Genomic DNA, 21,608 nt, shown 5'->3' on the forward strand with positions numbered 1-21,608 from the left:
ATTTTTTTGCATTTGATTGAAGCACATTATTAGATTTAAAAGAAACCAATCTATCAATCGAACGCAAGATTCCACTAACTACGATTTTTACTAAGGCTGCGTTTCCAATATTCACTGCTCGTACTAAAAATATAGTGACACAAATTATATATTTTCAGTATTTTCTGTCAGTGAATATCGGAACGCAGCCTAAATCGAATTAAGCTGGATGGTAACAGAAATAGGGAATAGGGAACAGCAACAAATTTTGACCAATCAGAAATATCTTTGATATTGGTCACAACTTCTGATTAGTCGAAATCTGTTGCTATTCTCTGTTCCTGTTTCCTGTACCTTTTCATTGTGTCTCTGTAGACACTTTAATGTCGTCATGTAAACGTGTATGTTCTAAAATTCACTGCAATACTGAAAATCTATTACTACGTTTACACGGTGACGTTAATTCAGCTTAACAATCGTAGTTAGTAACAATCAAATATTCTCTCCACTTCGTCTGTGATTGACCCGTTCTTACAACTCACGACCCACGACACCGACACACGACGCATTGCAGACGAGGCCTAAGAACCGATAGCTAAACCTCAAAAGACGGATTATATGCACAAAGTCTATTATAAATTTCTGATGCTAGAAAAGCAACAGATTGCTAACAGATTTCGTGTATCTGACAATGTTAACTATTGCTGTTAAACTTAAACTATTGCTAAAAACCTGACAAAATCTGTTAACATTCTGTGCCAGCAGATTGGCAGCAGAAATCGAGCAGATCCTGCTGTCAGATTGGCGAAAGAAGGCAAGCAGGATCTGCGCGACACAATTTAATGGCAGGATCTGCTCGATTTCTGCTGCCAGTCTGCTGACACAGAATGTCAACAGGTTCTGTCAACAGAATGTAAGCAGAATGGGATCTCAGATGAAGTCAATCTGCTAACATTTTTTATTAAATCTGTTGCCAGTTTGCTGACATTCTGCTAACATTTTGTTGATTGGGCAGAATGGAAGGACGATTTTTTTTTAAGTCAATCCAACTATTAGCATACGCGAATGATATTGACATCGTCGCGAAGTCGATTGTTGATCTAAAGTTTCATCAAAATAGAGAAAATCGCAAAGGAAATTGGACTGAAGATTAATGAGGAAAAGACGAAAGTCTTCAATTCAGTCATATCAATGACATCAAGAACTCGTAGAATTGATAAAAATCTGTAAGAAGCTATAACTTTGAAATGATTAACGTCTTTACATACATAGACACAAGCATTGATAATAACGTCAGCACGGAAATAAAACAAAGAATCTTCACTCAACCTCAGTCACTTACTCAGCAGGAAAACAAAAATCAAAATATATAGAATGCTGATAAAACCAGTTTTAACGTACGCGACATGTGTGAGACATAGATAATGTGTAAAAGGGAAAGCCTCTTCGAAAGGAAAATACTGCATAGGATCTTTGGAGGAGTTAACATCAATGGTACATGGCGTCGAAGATGTAACAATAAGCTATATCAATTGTAATTGCCATGACATTGTAACCTATGTAAAGGTACAAAGACTTAGCTGGGCGGAAGTTGAATGGGACGCTACCATTATCAGAGTCAGAAACTGACATATGGCTATGAATAGGATTTGGAAACAGAGGCTGGAGTAGGTTCTGACCCACAATGGCCTGTCGTGCCACTAATGATGATGATATGTGTAAAGTAAAATTCAATTAATTATTCGAATAATAAAAGAAAGCAAATCCATAAAAAAAATATTGACTTCACTCTATTCACTCAATAAGTTAAGCTATGTAAATAAGTTAAGCCATATAAAATTTCCTTTTATTAATTTTACTTTTTTTACAAAAATCTTTATGCTATAGTTCACAAAAAACTGTTATATCTAAAATTAAAATATGCATAATTTATAAATAAAACGCAATGTCATTATTTTTATCAAACAATGAGATCACAAGGACTTTTAATTGGTGCATAAAAATCCTTTTTGATGCTAATTTCCTCACTATTGTATTAAATTATAACAAAAGTGAGAAATTTTATGAGTTCTTTACTCGCATTATACAATATTGAAATAAATTAAATTTTTTTACATTACTTTTAATTAAAATCTATTTTATAAACAATTTTAAACTATTTATTATGTAAAAATTTATACATTAGTGCAATATAATTTCAGCATCACACCATGATAAAATGATACTACTCCATTTAAAGCTTTAGATATTGCACATGTCACATGAAATACAACTTTATCTTTTTATCATTTTCTGCCAAGTATCATCTCTTTTTGTGAGTTACATATCACACAATTCTCCTGAAAAGTAAAGAATACTATTACAAAATATATCTATAATAAAAACAAATAAAATTAATATATAAAAAATACACATACAATCAATTCAAAATTAGGTAGACAATCCTCATGAAAACAATGTTTACAATAAAATACAACCACGTTCCGCGGCTCTGAAAAATAAGATTTAAGTGCGAATTATACATAACCGTACAGTTAGAATTATAATTAATTACAAACTATAATTACTTATAAATACCTCTTACAATTATTTTTCTATGGCAAGCTCCACACATCTGATCATCTACAAAAGTACATCTGATAATAGTCTTACAAGGCATATTATCTTATAAAAAAAGGTAATTCACTAATTTGATATACATCCTTATGTATATGGATATCAAATTTATTAAATGTTCAATATAAAAATATATTTAACAACCTTTCAATTTTTTTGAAATTTTTTATTTAAATGAGTAATTATAATTTTTATATTCACACGCACACGCGCATGCATAGCACGTTCACACACACACACACACACATACACACACACACACACACACACATCCATACACACATGCATCCACATATATTAAGTCTTGTATTAAAAAATCAATCATTTTATGAAATTATATACCATCAATAAATATGCCCTTTTGATGACAATGAACAAGTCGTTCATGTAAATTAAAATAATCGTTAGATAATATTTTTTTGCAACCTTCCTGCACGGATATTTGTAGATTGTAGTCACACATCATTTTGACTAACGCTTTCTTTAAGCCTGGAATTTCTAAAGTAGGTTCTATCCTTTGTACCATGAGTCGAGGATCAACATAAGTACCAATTTTTTGAAGTAGAAACGTAATAGCCGCTAAAATATATAAAAATTCTTTTTTTATGTAATTATTAAAATGAAATTTATCACAACAGATTCTTTGATTTAAGGCTCTTGGGTAGTCACCGCGATCATATTGGAATTGTAACATCATAGGCGAGAAATGATACAGTAAAATTTATTGCTACTTATTTGCAAATAGATATTTGATTAAACCAATACTTGAGATGGTTTTAAAACACTTGTGAAAATGACAGTTGCTACTCTTTCCCCGATAATCAATAAATAACCGTAAAAAGCACGTAAAATGAAGTCTGTTCAGGCAGAAAACATACAGTTTGATAGTTATTAAAAGACGTGAAAAATATGCTTTTATAAAAGCATATAAAAGTCAAAGGTAACTTTAACTGTCATCCATTTTTACTAATTTGATAAATACAAAACAAGTCACATCTGTACAATTAAACACATAATAACGAAATTAGATGTAATAAAAAAATTTCGTCACACATCATTTATATAAAGATAAACAAAGACAAGGAAACAAATGAACAAGAACAAGGAATAAGATGAACAAGGATGTCGCTACCGTCAACGCAAATTCTTAACTGAGTATCCAGGAGCTTTAAGCATCTCATACATTTCCAAAACATTTGATAAAAACATTTTTGTGTGATTTGATTCATACCAGGTTTATCAAGTGAATAATTAACTAAATCATTCCACAATTCTTCATCGTTGTGTTCCTGACAAAATGCAATTGCACTTTCCATATCGTTGAGTTCTCTCGTCATGAGTGCCAATGCTTCTGATGTATTTCCGATTCTACCCAATAGATATACCATTTCCGGATAAAACCGTCGTTGACTACAAATATCCAGAGCCTGTTGTATCGGATAATTATCAGAGCGACGTAAAAGTGGTAATAATTTATCTCTTGAATAATCAGCATACAATCGCACCAGTAGACCATGATACTTGCCCTTCGAATCTTTCGTGTCTTTTTTATCTAAAGTATCTAAATACTAAGGAGTAGAATTAATAGTTAAATCCTAATATTCAAAACTGAAAGTTTCTATTATTAGTTTCTAGTAGTTTCCATTATAATATTTTAATAATTCAAAAAAAAAAAATAATTAGAAAAATTACGAATATTGCATATGGATTAGATTGCAATATATTAAAGATATCTCATAAACACATATGTATCTATATAAAGAATGTGTAGACATTAATCAATTCATTACCAAATATAAATAACGATGATTATGTTGCAGTTTTTGTACAACCACATCAGACGGTACTCTATCCTTCTCCAAAAAAAATTGTATAGCACGTTCTGTATCCAGATCCATCAGACCTTCAATCATGTCATATACTGAATTATATAACTGATATTTCTGAATTAATTGGAAGACATCCTTGTGCCGCAACTTCAAGTACATAGCAAGTGCTTTGTCGTATTTGCCATCGTGGATATATAAAATAGCTAATGCTTCTAATAATACATTCTGTCGTTGATTGTGAACTAGCAAATGTTCCAATACTCCATTAACTACTGCTGCCACTGTATATAAATCCGGAGACCATTCCTTGACCAGTTGAAGGAAACCATCAGGATCCATCTTTAAATATTCATATAGGACCATTTCATAAATTAATGGATCAAGAATAATATCACCTCTAGGCAAGTAGGACGAAATTGAACGTAGTTGATGCACTCTAGCAAATTTATACACCTGTCTCGACAAGAAAAAATAATTTTATCACATAAAAGTTTTAGTCACAAATTTAAATATAATTACAAATAGTTATTATTCGCAAAATAAACATCATTGGAGATAGATAATATAATGTAATATGCAATAATAACGTTATATAAATATAAATATAATAAATTTTATATAATTTTACAACAGTAATTATTATATCACCTCTTCCTCCCACAATTTTTTATCTCGTCCTAAAATTTTGAGGCAAAGTTTTCCAGCTTCATCGTACTTTTCACATGCTAGTAAGTGATCCAAATAAATACGTCCTATATCTAATACGGTATGCCTTTTGCAATCCTTGCCATTGTTCATCGTTACAGCTTCTAGAGCTTGCTCAAACTTTCTATGACTCAATAACCATTCGATTCTATCATCTGTATCATACAAACTAGCTACCACGATGTCTTTTGGACTTACAATGAAAAATCTGTAAAAAATTTTTCTACATAAGAAACAGTTAACATCAAGAAAATTTGAATTCTCCAAAATAGAAAACATAATTAAATTAAGGATACACACACGCCCGCGCGCGCGCGCGCGTGTTGTGTGTGTGTGTGTGTGTGTGTGTGTGTGTGTGTGCATTGTGATTAGCAGTAAATCCAGTTATTGTTATCAATATTGTTGTTCAATTTTGTTAAGTACATACTAATTTTAATGTATCAAACTAATTTTATCACCAACCTGTTTTCTTCTTTTAAACAATCCAAATGATAATCATTGCAACTATATTCCTTATAGCCGCGTAAGGTGAGCGAATTTGCACACACCACCGAGAAATCCTGATATTTCGGTTCAACTACATGCAAAGTTGGTCGTTGATTCTTTCCATCTTCATCCAATTCCTTTAAGCATCCTAACAATACCAGTTGATTTTTCAATGGCGCTATACCAGATATATAAAAATCTACTTGGAATGTTGACACTGAAAAATGAAAAACAATTGAATTATTTTGGATATTTACTATTACAATTTAACACGAATCAATTTTAAAAATAAATTAAGCAAACAACGCAAATAAATAAATTTGTTACAAATATGTACAAATATATAAATAGAAATATTGTATAAATATAAATAAGCTCAAATTTCATTAATATGAAAATTAATCAAATACAAACGAGGCTTTTTTCAAAAATGTTCGATTAATATTCAGTTAATATACTTATAAACTACATTAAAGTTATTTTTCTGCATAGCATTCACTACATGCATGCATTTCATTAACATGTATGCATTTTTGCCATCATATTGACAATATAAAAAGTAGTAAAATGGATATGAAACTTATTGCATACAAATTCTTCCATTTTCTTTTTTGTATTTATTTTACAGCTGATACAAAACAAATTGTGCCATATGTATTCTTGAGATTCCTAATATGTCATTATTAAATATAAAATCTATGTAAAATTTCAATCGTTTTAATATTTTCGTTTGTCAAAAATTTAATAATTATATGTTATATAACCTCATTAGATATTTTTTGCTCATTCATTGTGTACTTTTTTAGTACTAAACTAAATGATCATGTGAATAATCAAACAATGTTGATCAAGTCTAAACATGTTTATGGATTACTTAGTGAAATATTAATGACGTTAAAATGGCCTATTATTATGTCTCATTTATATTTGATTGATCTTCATGAATACATTTCAATTCGTCCAAGGAAAAACTCACAATATATATTTACATGTATATACATTACATGTATATGTTCATTCAAATATTTATTCATGTGATTATTTCTTCTTATTAATTTGAGCTATATCCATTTTAACATTTTTACATTCTCAAATGTGTTCTAAAAAGAAAGAAAATAAATATAATTTTATCAATTACCTGGATCCACTACAAACTCGGGCAAATCTCGATTGACCATTTCTTGCATGGTACGTTTCCTAATATGACAAATACGTACAATATCTACCCATCCAATCAATAATGTCTTATCATCTGACCACTGCAAATTACACCGATAGTGTTCTGGTGATGTCCTATAAAATACATACAAGATTATTAATATACAAGATAAAATATGTATGATAGAACAAAGTATGATAGAACAATTTTAATTCTGAATAAAGATTGAAATTCAGATAATTATAACAATTCTTTTATAATGAACAAGTACAGTAATCAGTAGTTTTAATAGAATTTTCTTTCGTTATTCGGTTTTTTAATGAAATTCGATTAATCCTGCAATATGCACAATATATGATTTTTTAGCAATGCCTACTCTGCAGTGCAAGACCATTTGATGAGTCCCAAAGAACATCTAGCATCGAGATCATAAACTCTCACACCAGTATCAGAAGCCCATGCCACAAAGCGACCAGACCATGCAACAGATCTAACTCCACCCTCTGCTTCACAAAGTACTGTTGGCTTCATTCTGGCAAGAAAAGTCTTCTCATAAAGCACTAGTTTGTCATCGCCTATGAATAAAATTATTAATTAAAGTTATTAATCAAAGATTATTATTATAAAAATTAATTCTAATTAATTTTACTTAATTTTAGTTTTAATAAAGGATATCATATATGCATGCTAAAATTTAAGAATCGGCAGGAATAAACTGCAATAAAATTATCTATTCCTATGAAATAGGAACTATTTATTTGTTTGAGTTCAACCATATTTCATCTCACAAAAGCAATATTTGGACATGAAACTTTTTTATGCTTTTGTTATAAAGTTACAAAGCTTGCTATAGAACCGAGTTTTACAAATTTACTTTTCTTAAAAAATTATAATAAATAAAAGTATTTGTACTTCATTGCAATTAACAATACAAATCTGATAATATATTAAAACAAATTATTTCTTTTTAGACAAAAATTGCTATCTATAGCAACTAATCTATAGCAACTTACGTTAGTAATTTTCCTAATTATAAATATCACAATTACTATTCTTTTAATATTTTGATTATGATATGGATGAGAAGGAAGCCATCTAAATGAAGACTTCATAGAAATCTCCATAATCTCTCCTGCTAATCTTTAAGTATATTATTAAAATTTTAAATGTTAAACCTGTAATAAATCTTCTGCCACTACCATTCTTGTAATTCGGATCAATTGCTATGCTCTTGACTAGCCTACCCATGCTCATATTATGATTATTTTCTGTACTGTACAATCCATAAATGAAAACTTTTCCATCATCGCTGCAGGAGGCAATAAAATCTCCATTGTTATCTATAGATATCTGATTTACTGCCACTGTATGTACCTGTAGCGTTTTTGATTTTACATTATTCCCTTGATGATCTAAAAGATGGATCATTCCCCAATGTGATCCTAGACAGAGAAACTAAAGAAGAAAAACAAGAAAATTAATTTTTTGCATTTCTGCTTCTATCTATATTCTTTATAATTCAAAATAACAACTATCTTTAAAATTCAAATTTTGTTTACAGATAATTTTTACCTTTGGATGTACAGCAATACAGCTAGCCGCATCATTTTGCAAAATATATTCAAGATCGTTACGTATTCTCACATATTTCAATCTAGGTTCTATTTCATCCATTTCTGAAGAATCAGAATCTTCCTGATTATTCTGTTCATCCTATAAATCAGTTTTCTATTGATAAATCAATATATATAATTCATTCTATATGCATGCACTTCTATTATTACTATTTATTTTATTTTATTAGAAAAAAATAAACATAAATAACATAAATTTTTGGATTTCATTAAAGAATACATAATTTTAAGAAATTGAGAAATAAACAAATTATTTAAAAAAATTTTAAATAATTTTAAAAAAGAATATAATCAAATATAAAAATACAAATAAAGACGTGATATAGTAACTATTTAACATGTAATAAAATCCATAATGAAAAATTAGAAGAATTAAAATTAGAAGAATATAAGAATTAAGAAAAGGAAAGCGAATGATACTTCACTTTGCTAGAAGTAGATTCCATTTTTTATTTTTTATCTTTGTGGGCAAAGTACACGTAATTAAGTATAACTATTAAAATTGTTTCAAAATTAAATTTTGTTGTCGAGCGTTAGCAGGTAGTGACATTTATGCTTTCAAACGTCCTTTCAGGTTATACGATATAAATCAAACAAGATTAAATTGCAATGAGGTTAAATTGAACAATATCAAGTTAGGTTAAGTGTATTCCATAATGATCTTCGCGACAGCAAAGAAACAACACATGCATGTAATAAATATATTTTTCACTTATTTCACGGGCATGAAACAAGATTCTAGCAGACGACACTTTTTATTTGTATATCATATAATTTTTAGTGTACGATTGGCTTTAATCATGGAAACTTTTCACAACAAAAAAAAGTACAAAACCTATTCCTTATTACTGCATTTCACTCAATTTTGCTACATTAAAAACACAGTATAAATGAGAACCATCTTTGACAGTATAAGTATCTTAAAAACGTGGGGAGCTGATAAAAAATATTCTGACAACAATGTCATATGATAGGTTATTGACTAGGGAAATTATAGGGGCTTCAGAAAATACACTATTAGACAGCCAATCATGCTGCATTCCGACATTCACTAACTGAAAATCTATAATATTCGTGACCTAAACTATACATTTTCAGTACTGGCAGTGAATAATCGGAACGCAGCTTCGATTATGATTAGTCAATTTCTTATTTCTTAAAGCTTAAATCAGCTATTATGGATCGACACTAACACAGCGATCTTTCCACCGATGCCTTAATTCATTCCTAAGTCTACAATAGGTGATTTAAGCCTTAAGCCATAAGAAATGGACGAATTATAGTCGAAGAATAGGAGAATAATCGACTATGATTGGTCAATTTTTTATGACTTAAGGCTTAAATCACCTATTGTAGACCGGGACTAAGAGAAAAAGTTTTATGATCGGAACTCAGATGCCATCTAGCGAAAAAAAACGGTTTTACATGCGCGCGCAGCTTCCACTTGATGAGAGCGGTGAAGAATTATCACCGAGGGAATCCACGTTCTATCCTAGCAGTCTCTCCTCAATCGATCGACCATGATTTTGAGTGTTGCGTCAAAGGCTGCTGCTGGAGCATTAAGGGCCACAAAGCCCTTTCTCCTACAACATGAAGTGATAAAAGTATCAAGTATTCTCGCCATCAACAGTAAGTATATTTTTTGATACTTAACTTCACTTATAGAATAATCACCTCTTGCGGTAGCAGAAGTCTTGCCGACACATTTTCCTACTTAATTTATTTTAAATTTCGACGATAGTAGTCTATAAAAATAGAAATATATAGGAGATCTGAGAAATTATTATCTTTATTCACGCCCAATAAATTCCAAATTTTATACAAATTGAAAAGATTTAATAATCGATTACATAATCGGCAGTAAGATTTATATGTGCATCTACTTGCTAATATGGCGGTCTAAAGTCATGTTTATCCTATTAATATGCGGTGCAATTACAAATATGCAGAATTGAATATTTTATGTCTTGACTGAAAGTAAATGATAAATATATCGATAGAGCATTTATAATTTATTTAATAATTGATTCGAAACAGTTATCATTCATTTTTCTTTCTGTTATTTTCTTTTATTTAAATGTTTTGGATAGCACTTTTGGATAATGTTATAAAATTATGTTAAAAAGAATTAAGATATATAAATAGTTATATATATGTATGTAGTTATATTGTATTTTGTTATGTAACATACTCTTAAATTTGCTCAACTTAGATTTAATTATATCAGTATTTTGGCTTTAAGGAAAACTTAAAATTTTTAATTTGCTATACTAAAGCAAAAACGACACCTAAGTAGCTAAAGTTACCTTTGAATTTTATATGTAAAAGCATATTTTTTAGTTCTTTCAACAGCTGTCAAATCGTGCATTTTCTGTCTAAATAAGGCTTCATTTCATGTGCCTTTTACAATTATTTATTGATTATCGGGGAAAGGATAGTAGCTGTCCATTTTCACAAATGTCTTAAAGCTATCTCAAGTGTTGCTTTAATTAAGTATCTCTTTATTTGCAATTACATGCAATAAATTCCATTATATCATTTCTTACTTATGACATCATAATTCTAATATAGTCATGGCGATTAGTCAGAAGCCTTAAAAGAATTTATGAAAACATTAAGTTTGAAGAAGTTTTTGTTATTTTATACCTTTACGAATGCATCCAATACTATAACTGTTTAATGAGTGCTCATTGAATATTTTATTCTTATTGGAATATTTTATATTTCTTTTATATTTTAGATGTAAAAAAAATATATATATATCAATCGAATGCAAAAGCTCACTTTAAAAGCACTCAGTGAGTGATTGTGCTTTTGAATGTGTCTATTGATCTATATTCTGAATTCTCTTTTATTAATAAAAGTATCTCTAAAAGTGACTTACAGTCAATCAGAAGGCTGATAGCTTACAAGCTATTTTTAAGGGCACTTTTATCAATAAAAGAGAATTCAGAATATGGCCATTATGTTTGAACGTGCAAGTTTCGAAAAATTTGATTTGTCATCTTTAAACACCCTTTATTAAATAATTATTTTATCAATTTTATGATATTTTGATATTAAAATTTTCACTTTAAAATTATCTTAAGAATTTATCATTAATTGTTTTAATACAAGATCTGAAATATATTCTTGTTTGTTAAAAAAATTAAATAAAATTTTAACACTTGTTATAAAAAAATTTACAGTTTGATATATTTTAATTTTTTAAATATATTTTTACACAGCTTTTTAATTACGTACAAATTTTCTGATACTTAACTGTTATTTTAAATAGGAAGAGACTATGCAGCTAAAGCCGCAGCTGCAACTAAAGCTGGTGTACAAGGAAAAGTAGTTGCTGTCATTGGTGCTGTTGTTGATGTACAATTTGATGATGCTCTTCCACCTATCCTTAATGCCTTGGAGGTACAAAACCGTACACCTAGGCTGGTACTCGAAGTTGCCCAACATCTCGGAGAAAATACAGTGCGCACCATTGCTATGGATGGTAATAATTTACGAATATTATAAAATAAAATATGTAAAATTCGCAAATTTTAATTATAGATTCCTTATTCGAAAAATTCAGTTAAATCTTTATTAAAAGTTTATTTATTTTTACATAAACATAAATAGGTTTTTATAGGGATTCAGTAACATTACTTAGATTATTTTCGTTACAGGTACGGAAGGATTAGTACGTGGTCAAAATGTATTAGATTCTGGATATCCTATTCGTATTCCTGTGGGAGCCGAGACCTTGGGTCGTATCATTAACGTCATTGGTGAACCTATTGACGAGCGTGGACCCATTCCCACAGATAAGTTGGCTCCTATTCACGCGGATGCTCCTGAATTTGTAGACATGTCTGTTGAACAAGAAATTTTAGTCACGGGTATCAAAGTCGTGGACTTACTGGCTCCCTATGCCAAAGGTGGAAAAATTGGTAAGCATTACATATTGCGATAAGATTAGTGCAGAGTTGAGTAAGTCAACATTTTTTAACTAAATTAAGTAAAGTTAATGACATAAAATTTATGTTAAAAATTACATGAACAAAAAACTAACTCAATTAAAAATTACATAAAATTAAATTAAACGAATCTTTAATTTAATTTAATTAAATTAAATTAAGTTAAATTAAAAATTTATTATTTTTTATTTTAAAAAGCATTATTTATATTAAATTGGAACGTCATACTTTTTATAAATACTTTTATAAATTATAATCTAACAAAACAATATGAATATATAATATGAATTATTAAATAAATTTAATATTTTACTTGTAAATTAAGTTTGATATTATGAAATAATATATATTTTTCTTTCTTCTTTTTCTTATACAAATGTGTTTTTTTTTACAATTTTTTCTTTTGTAGAAATTTTGAAGGAAAAAAGTTAATAAGTTAATAAAATTTATATATTTGATAACTAGTTTAATAATTAGTTGAAGTTATAAATTAATTCATTTAAAATTATCTAAGTTAAGTTAAAAATTGTTAACTTTTTAACTTTATGAATTAACTTTTAACTTTTTAATTAGTTACTACTCAATTCTGGTTTAGTGCAATAAAAATACAAAAAAATCTAATTTTTTAAAATAAAAAATTGTCTGGATATCCCTATTATTGATCCCTATTATTCATGTTGTATGTATATTAAATGTATGTATGTATATTAAAAATTAAATAATTATATGCCAGGTCTATTCGGCGGTGCTGGAGTCGGTAAAACTGTACTTATCATGGAACTGATTAACAACGTAGCCAAGGCTCATGGTGGTTATTCGGTATTCGCCGGTGTAGGTGAAAGAACACGCGAGGGTAACGATCTTTATCACGAAATGATCGAATCTGGAGTCATTTCTCTCAAGGACAAGACTTCTAAAGTAGCGCTAGTATATGGACAGATGAATGAGCCTCCAGGCGCTCGCGCCCGTGTAGCTCTCACTGGACTTACCGTCGCCGAATATTTCCGTGACCAAGAAGGTCAAGATGTACTATTGTTTATTGATAACATCTTCAGGTTTACTCAGGCTGGTTCCGAGGTAAATATAATCTATTACACATTTAAGTAGAAACAGAAAAGAAACATATTTACAAATTTATGTGATCTTAATGCATTTGGAATATATTAATTTAAACAAATTTATTTGTTATTTTGATATAAACTTTATTAATATAATCGAAAAATTGAGATAGATCAGAGATAGATTTTTATTAGTTTTAATAATATAGATTTTTTTATGTGTGTGTTATATTTTTCTATTTCTATTCTATTTTTCTATTTTCATTTATTAGTGAATAATAAAATGAAAACAAAAAAATAGACCAATTTTTGAAGATAACATACTTTTATTCCTTTAGAATAAATTTAGATTAAATAGTAGACAAAAATAACATTGTATATATTTGGATATTCTCTATATTGCCAAAGTTTCATAAATATTTTAAATTTTCGATTTGAGGATTTTCTCTTGTTAATTTTGTAAACTATTTAGCCTTTAATAATTTGTTTTATATATACACGTAGCATAATGAAAAAAAAGTTTCATACAATAATATAAGCGGGTTACCCGTTTATCAAAATAAAGAGTTATTTCTATCTCTGACAAAAATTAAATTTGATCTCATTGATTAAATATTTTTTAAACTCTTTTTAATAATTACTGATATATCTCTAAAGTTTATTTGAATATTCGATATTTTATGTATACATATATGTTTATTTCAGGTATCTGCTTTATTGGGTCGTATCCCATCCGCCGTAGGTTATCAACCCACTTTGGCTACTGATATGGGTACTATGCAGGAACGTATCACCACTACGACGAAGGGATCCATTACATCTGTTCAAGCTATCTATGTACCCGCTGATGACTTGACAGATCCCGCTCCTGCTACCACCTTTGCTCACTTGGATGCTACAACTGTATTGTCACGTGCTATCGCTGAATTAGGTACGTATTTCTCTGAAAATTATATCTTTGATATTACATCTATAATTTTTCAAGCATATATTTCAATACAGGTATTTATCCGGCTGTGGATCCTCTCGATTCTACATCTCGTATTATGGATCCCAACATTATCGGCACTGAGCATTATAACATCGCTCGTGGTGTACAGAAGATTCTTCAAGATTATAAATCGCTTCAGGATATTATTGCAATCTTGGGTATGGATGAATTGTCGGAGGAAGACAAGTTAACTGTTGCACGTGCGCGTAAAATCCAGAGGTTCTTGTCCCAACCATTCCAGGTGAGAAAATATAGTACATTATATATGCGAATAGGCACGCGCGTTCACACACAATATTTGCTCTGAAAATTCAATATCAATTCTCTTTCAAAACACATACGTTAATATTATTTATACAATTTTCCTTATTTTTATTTAAATATCTATTTTAAAAAAATATTTATATTTATATAATTATTCTATTACATTAGAAATTATTTTTGGTTTTTATTTTCTGTTACAATAGAATAATACATATTAGTTTACTTTCCTTGAGATGGATTACATACGATTCCATATATTTTTCTATTTTTTTTAATTCTTCAATCAATCTCATATACCGATACATACGATAGAATGAGAGTCAAGACTATGTGTAAAACAGATTTGATTATAAATTGATCTCTTATGGAGTAACGTATTATCCTATACCGTAGACCGATAGTGGATCGATAGTTTTCAACTTAAAATTCTTTTTTGTGTCATATATAGAATAACAAAATCAAAAATCTAAGCCAAATTTTCCATTTGATGAACGATTACTTTAATATTAAATTATCAATATATTATACAATATGTATTATATTAAAAAATCGATTGTATTATCGATTATTTTAGGTCGCCGAGGTGTTCACTGGTCACGCCGGAAAATTAGTACCACTGCAGGAAACCATCAAAGGATTCCAAAAAATTTTGGCCGGAGAATTAGATCATTTACCAGAAGTAGCGTTTTATATGGTTGGCCCGATTGAAGAAGTAGTAGCTAAAGCAGAATCGTTGGCCAAACAATAAATTAACTTACACTCATCGTAAAAACGTCAAAATTGAAAATTTATTCAACTGCCATTTATCCGCGAAAGCAACTTTTCGATGGAACTTGCATTCTCATTATTATTTGTTTTTATCATGTAGTTCCTTGGATGAAATTGAATTCAGCAAATATTAAAAATATTATTAAATAAAAAAGAACAAACGAATAAAAATGTTGAATTATTTTTCCTGTAACATGAATTACCATTGAAATAAATTAATATCAAACAATTTTGCAAATTCGAAAAATTGCTTTATGCTTTACCTTTTTTCGTTACAAAAGCACTTATTGGAAATTGTAGAAAAGTTCGAAGATATGAATGTTTTCTATTACATTAGCATATGCTTCTGGATTTTTTCTATAGATTTAATCAGTACAAATCATGTTATAACTAATTAACATATACGCAGAATCATGATGTATATGTTAGATATTAATAAAAGTTTTATCAAAAAAACAATACTTGTTACATAACAATCTCTTTTTAATAATTTTTAATAAGTTGTGAAAAATGATTAATACTATATAATCGGAAACTTACGATAGAAAATATAGTAAAATCATATTCTTTTATTTGCAAGAGAGCGTGTTAAATACTAATTATCCTTGATCTTCGTCAAAATCAATCATTGGTTTCGTCAAATTATATGCCTCTTTTAATATCTAAAAAAAAAAAGATTTTTATCAATTTTATAATTTTAATTTCAATTTGTTTTATAAATTTTAAATTGATTTGTAAATCAAATTTATTATTTATATATATATTTTTATATTCTAGGACAAATTTAATGAATTGAAATGAATAATATTATAAATAAAAAAATATTTAGTAGATTGTTTCTATATACGTGAAATTAAAAAAAAAAAAGATCTTATTCATTGAAACTGAAATGTTTGATTTGTTTCGAAATTCGAACGTTAAGGCTCTATTGAGAAATTAACTTATTAAGTTACTCAATCAATCAAGAAATCAATTACTTACTGTCCATTGTTTCATGTTTAATGATATAACATTTTGAATGCCTACTTTTTTGCCAGATTGTTTTTCTTGTAAACTGAGATCCTTGCGATATGGTTCTACAACAAGACTTCCATGATCTAAAGTAAAAATGATCGATCAATATTCTAATAATGAATAGAAAGAAACTGATAAGAAAAGATAAGTAGTTACCTTTTTTTAACTGTATTACTCCATCTTTTATGAGATGTGATATGTATAACATGTTTCTAATAGTCTTTCCAAAATCATAAGGATGTAGAATCAATTGAAAAAAATTAAGTGGTTTTCCTGTTTCTTTACAATAACATGTGATTAACTTTTTAATTTTTCTCACAGTACGTTCCACACTGTCTTCATCTTTTATATTTTGTGCACATGGCACTAATTTATCAGGCACTATTACTTTAGCTTGCGATGCTACTCTCTGTTCAGGTTTCTTTCTGATTACAGTCTTTTTTTCTAAAGGATCTAATGTTCCTGAAACAAAAATTATAAAAAATTTAATTAGACTTTTGTCCAAATTTTGGATAAGTGGATGCGTACACTCTGACACAAATTCTGACACAAAATATTTACAATAAAGTCATATTTTTTATTTTTAATTTCAATAATTATAAACAAACCTAACAGCGTGCTAGTATTAGCAATCCTTTTGAATGCTTTTGTTACTTGTCTTTCTAAAATTGACCAATTCAGAGATTCTTCTGTTTCTTGCAAATGTTTTATCTAAATAAAAATATAGATATTGCAATAATGAGTGCATCACATACAATAAATTAAAATAATATAAAAATAATAAATAAAAGTTGTATATTAATAATAAGTTGTATATTAATAATAATACACAAAATAATAGTATATCTTGTGAGTTACTTTAATGTAACTATAATATAGATAACTATGCATAGATACATAATCATTACTTCTATGCTTTAGTACTTTTATTGTGCAGATTTACCAGCTTTTGTGCAAAATCCATGTAATCATAATCACGCATTCTCTTTGTTAATGAATTAGTACAGATTTTTAGAACTTTGGAAGAAGATGTCATCATTTGTGAATCAATAAGCACTTCCTGCTGATTAGAAACTAAAAATACAAATAAAAATAAAATATGATTAATATTATTAAATAAATTAAATAATTATATATACTCATATACTCATATCTTTTGGATATGAAATATATTTCATTACATATATATATATATATGTATGCATATATATGTATGCTTCTATGCAACTTGCAATACATACAATACATACATGATCAAATGATTCCTTAGATATAAAAATTTATATTTTATTACTTTCAATATTTTTTTTTCAAGATAAATATTTCACTATTTAATCATGTATTTTGTTTTATATTTTCTCTCTTATCTTGTGATATACATAAAAACTAACATTAGTTAAGATCAATATATATTGATAAAAATATCATGCAAAAAATATTAATGTTTTATAATTTTAATTTGTATATGTCAGTGATTAAGACAGCAAATGATTACTCTCATATGAATATATCAAATCAAATGTATATTTTATATAAGTTATTATGTAAATAGAAATATACTTAATAGCTTTCTACCTTTTTCTTGTATACTTGTTTCATAAGTAACATGATCAACTTCATTTATGGCTTCATCAAGCTTATTTATTGTAGAATCATTAATCATATCCTCTGCAAATTACTTATTAATTAATTATATATCAAATACAAAATAAAAAGAGGAAATTAAAAAATCTTTTTACGTAAAACCAATGTTTTCTGCAAGGCATGCTTCAGACAACTTTTACGTTCTCTGGAAGATCTTGTGTTAGAAGAATTCATAGATTCTACTAAATTACTTCTCTTATTAAACATTTTGAAAAAACACTTAGCCTCTGTATTTTCTCAACCTCTTCAAACCAGTGAGCAGTGAATACATTTTTACAGGATCTTCTATACGCATGCGTGAATTACATCAGTATTATTGGCTGCGTTTAGCAGAGAAAGCAGATCAGTGAGCGCTCAGTGATTTTTCAACATGATCTAAGTGTAGAAATCAATCATAATAAAGAATCACTGAACGCTGATCTGCTTTCTCTGCTGAAAACAGCTATTGTTTGTATTGTCTGTTTCTCAGCTGCTGAGTCGTTCCAAACGAGCCCAACATATTTAGATCTATTCACAATGTGTATTGGTGTCGTGATCATAGACCGTAAGAATGGGGCCAATCACAATGAAGTATTCTTTTTACATTCGATTTGGCCATACTGTGATTGATCAATTCTTGTGGCTTGCGACTTGCAACATAACACACACGCATTGTAGAACAGACTTAAGCTGCGTTCCGATATTCACTAGGGGCAGAAATATACTGAAATATATAGTTCAGGTCACGTATATTATAGACTTCTACGTATATTATAGATTTTTTCGTATATTTTAGATCAGGGGTCGATTATATAACTTTTCTCCTAGGGCGGAAACATGAAAAATGAAAAGTTTCATGTGAACTTACGATTATGTACGATTTTGCGGGATCATGTAACTTTCTCAAACGTGAAAATGTGAAATTTTTCGTCATGTACCTTGGTGGCGGAAAGGCAGAAATCTAGGGAATTAATAAATATGCTTCGGAATTAGAGAAGATTAGGGCGTTAGGATTAAGTGTACGTAGTACATATACAATTGTTATTAATAAGATAAAGATGTATATAATACTGTACCAATAAAATAATTTTCATTAGCTATAAAATCTATGAAACTATGTTTCATGATTTCATTTTCCAAGCATCCAAGCTACATACATAATCGCTGTACGTGAAAAGTTTCACGTGAAATGTCAAGGTGTGAAAAATGAAAAGTAAAAAGTGAAAAATGAAAAGTGAAAAATTTCACGTAAAATGATTGACTCCCAGTACTGGCAGTGAATATCGGAACACAGTCCTAGAATAGACAAAATAAACAATGCTATCATTGATTATGGATGCAATTCACTCGTGCTATAAATGCCTCAAAATATTTTTTAATTAATGAATTAATAAAAATAAATAAATTCTCTATTATTATACTAATGCTATTTGTTACATATTAGAAAACAAGACGGTGATTGGCTACCGCGTTGCCACTTTGCCGAGGTGAGGTTTCGTTTGACCATTTTTGCAATTGACCGGCCACTCATAGAGTTTGAACAGAGGAAAACCTCTAGGCATCTGTGAGTCAATCGCAACTGGTCAAACGGGACGCTTTCCTTTGTTGCCCGTGTCCTGTGTGCAACCGGCCTTTTCCGAGAAAAAACTGCACTCTCATTGGATATCGCGTGTCACGTCTCGCGCGGGTGACGCCCGATTGCCTACGTTGCCGATTGGTTAATTTAAAATAAAATTATTTGATTGGTTGACCCAGTAGAAAATCTCCAGGCAATGGTCGCTGTAAGTGGCTGTGTCTAATTGCAACGTGGTCAAACGGGACGCTCCCTCATCACGCTGGACTGAATTCAGCATTATACGGACTCTAGCTCAGTGACTCTGATGCACTCTGGTGAGAGATACTTATGATAATTTATGGTGGTTTACGGTGTTGTCACGTTATTCGATCATATTGCTGCGATTTGAGCTACAATTTTAACCTATTTACGATGCCGCGAGGTCAGTTTATTCTTTTGTAAATAATCGTATCCATTTTTTCTCCTTTTCTTAGATAAACAATTTATTCTGTTACTCGATTTTCTAAGAAGATGATTTCTGTTTGTACAATCGACAACTAATCACCTCGTTTGTCATATAGGAAAATTTGTAAATCACAAAGGCAGAAATCGATTTTTTACAAATCCGGAAGAGTTGGAAAAGCAGCGGCGTTTGGAGGAAAAGAAACGACAGTGGAGAGTCAGTATCTTTAAATAATAAGAATCAGAAATAATAGGCTTACTTAATTTAGGTTAAGTTATCATCACTGATTAAAGCTCTAAAAGTTTGGGATTTGGGCTAATAACACATAAAAAACGTGTCTAGAATGCATTAACTAAATTAGAGATTTAAAAAGTTATATTTTTTGTTATTGTTATGTCTTTTGTCTTCGATGATACAATTTAATATATTTTTTTACAGAAAAATAAAGGACAGGAAAGTTCTAGTGAAGATGAAGATGATGATGAACCCAAAGCAAGTGGAGTTAACAAGGCGAAAAATAGTGCAACAGAAAGCGATAGTGAATCTGAATCAGAATCGGAACCAGAGGTACATATATATATATAAATAATGTGTGTGTATGTGTGTGTGTGTATGTGTGCAGTGGGCATAGCATGTGTGTCTTTTGTTTCAATTATTTATTATTTTTTGTCTTGTTTTTACAGGGAGGAAAAGCAAAGGGTGTAGAGAATTTAATTGAAGTAGAAAATCCAAACAGGATACAAAAGAAATCTAAAAAATTGTCCCAGTTAAATCAGTCATTAGATACTGAAAAACCAGAATTGTCTCGAAGAGAACGGTACATGTAAAACTATTATTGTAATTGTAATTATAATTTGTCTTGTCATCATTTATATAAAATTTGTATAATTTTAATTTTTCAGGGAACAACTGGAAAAACAAAGAGCCTATATGAGTTATCAAAAGTTGCATGCAGCCGGGAAAACAGATGAGGCTCGAGCAGATTTAGCACGATTAGCTATAATTAAGCAACAACGAGAGGAGGCGGCAAAACGACGAGAAGAAGAGAAAAAACAAAAAGAAATGGCGCAACAAAGAAAAACCGAGCTAACACAAAAAGCGCTCGGCAAAAAATCTTAGAAGTTCCAAGAATTAAATATGTCTAACCGCAATATTAATATATCTGGAAATTCGACTCGATTTTCTAATCTCAATGAAATTTGGTAAACCGGTTCGTATATGTGTTTTATGATATGTTAACATCATTGTTTATATAAATACATTGTGAATTAAATGCAATCTTTATAAATATCTCATTTTTTTAAATTAATCTGCTCAAATCTAAACAAATCATTTTATTGATAAAATCCATTTTATCACAGTTGTTTCCAAACCTATTCCTTTTTATTTATGAATTATATATAAAATTTGTTAAATTATAAAGATGATGCGAATATGCACTTATATGCCATAAGTGATTTTATTGTTAATAACAAAAAGTGGCTATGTATTTTATATGAATGTGGATT

General features: G+C 29.1%; 4 protein-coding genes across 8 annotated transcripts; 2 read left to right on the forward strand and 2 right to left on the reverse strand.

The window, feature by feature from the left end:
• Positions 1–1,799: 1,799 nt before the first annotated feature.
• lt (vacuolar protein sorting-associated protein light) lies at positions 1,800–9,333 on the reverse strand. 5 transcript variants are annotated; one of them, XM_011636229.3, is made up of 13 exons: positions 8,834–9,333; positions 8,347–8,487; positions 7,950–8,229; positions 7,151–7,349; positions 6,754–6,908; positions 5,592–5,832; positions 5,073–5,337; positions 4,386–4,877; positions 3,827–4,163; positions 2,938–3,174; positions 2,564–2,601; positions 2,397–2,470; positions 1,800–2,318 (listed from the first exon to the last, which is right to left on the reverse strand). In XM_011636229.3, the coding sequence occupies exons 1-12, from the start codon at positions 8,852–8,854 to the stop codon at positions 2,399–2,401; spliced, it is 2,478 nt and encodes an 825-aa protein (XP_011634531.2). In that variant the 5' UTR covers positions 8,855–9,333; the 3' UTR covers positions 1,800–2,318; positions 2,397–2,398. The 5 variants fall into 5 exon arrangements, with proteins under 5 accessions (XP_011634531.2, XP_011634530.2, XP_088929494.1 ...); XM_011636228.3 differs by having other exon boundaries at positions 2,557–2,601; positions 8,834–9,332; XM_011636232.3 differs by lacking the exon at positions 1,800–2,318 and having other exon boundaries at positions 2,557–2,615.
• Positions 9,334–9,848: 515 nt separating this feature from the next.
• ATPsynbeta (ATP synthase, beta subunit) lies at positions 9,849–15,904 on the forward strand. Its single transcript, XM_011636226.3, has 7 exons — positions 9,849–10,037; positions 11,686–11,898; positions 12,074–12,337; positions 13,098–13,441; positions 14,128–14,353; positions 14,425–14,654; positions 15,252–15,904. The coding sequence occupies exons 1-7, from the start codon at positions 9,929–9,931 to the stop codon at positions 15,423–15,425; spliced, it is 1,560 nt and encodes a 519-aa protein (XP_011634528.1). The 5' UTR covers positions 9,849–9,928; the 3' UTR covers positions 15,426–15,904.
• Nse4 (SMC5-SMC6 complex kleisin component Non-SMC element 1) lies at positions 15,448–18,542 on the reverse strand. Its single transcript, XM_011636227.3, has 7 exons — positions 18,199–18,542; positions 18,035–18,127; positions 17,403–17,533; positions 17,068–17,170; positions 16,616–16,921; positions 16,427–16,542; positions 15,448–16,107 (listed from the first exon to the last, which is right to left on the reverse strand). Exons 1-7 carry the CDS (start codon positions 18,308–18,310, stop codon positions 16,045–16,047), a joined length of 924 nt encoding a protein of 307 aa, XP_011634529.2. The 5' UTR covers positions 18,311–18,542; the 3' UTR covers positions 15,448–16,044.
• Positions 18,543–19,921: 1,379 nt separating this feature from the next.
• On the forward strand, positions 19,922–21,390 carry LOC105425449 (uncharacterized). Its single transcript, XM_011636225.3, has 5 exons — positions 19,922–20,079; positions 20,219–20,316; positions 20,539–20,667; positions 20,784–20,917; positions 21,003–21,390. Exons 1-5 carry the CDS (start codon positions 19,986–19,988, stop codon positions 21,217–21,219), a joined length of 672 nt encoding a protein of 223 aa, XP_011634527.2. The 5' UTR covers positions 19,922–19,985; the 3' UTR covers positions 21,220–21,390.
• Positions 21,391–21,608: the final 218 nt, after the last annotated feature.

Source organism: Pogonomyrmex barbatus, unplaced genomic scaffold (genome assembly GCF_055798465.1).
Source record: "Pogonomyrmex barbatus isolate J1 unplaced genomic scaffold, ASM5579846v1 scaffold15, whole genome shotgun sequence".
In the NCBI taxonomy this organism is placed as follows: domain Eukaryota; kingdom Metazoa; phylum Arthropoda; class Insecta; order Hymenoptera; family Formicidae; genus Pogonomyrmex; species Pogonomyrmex barbatus.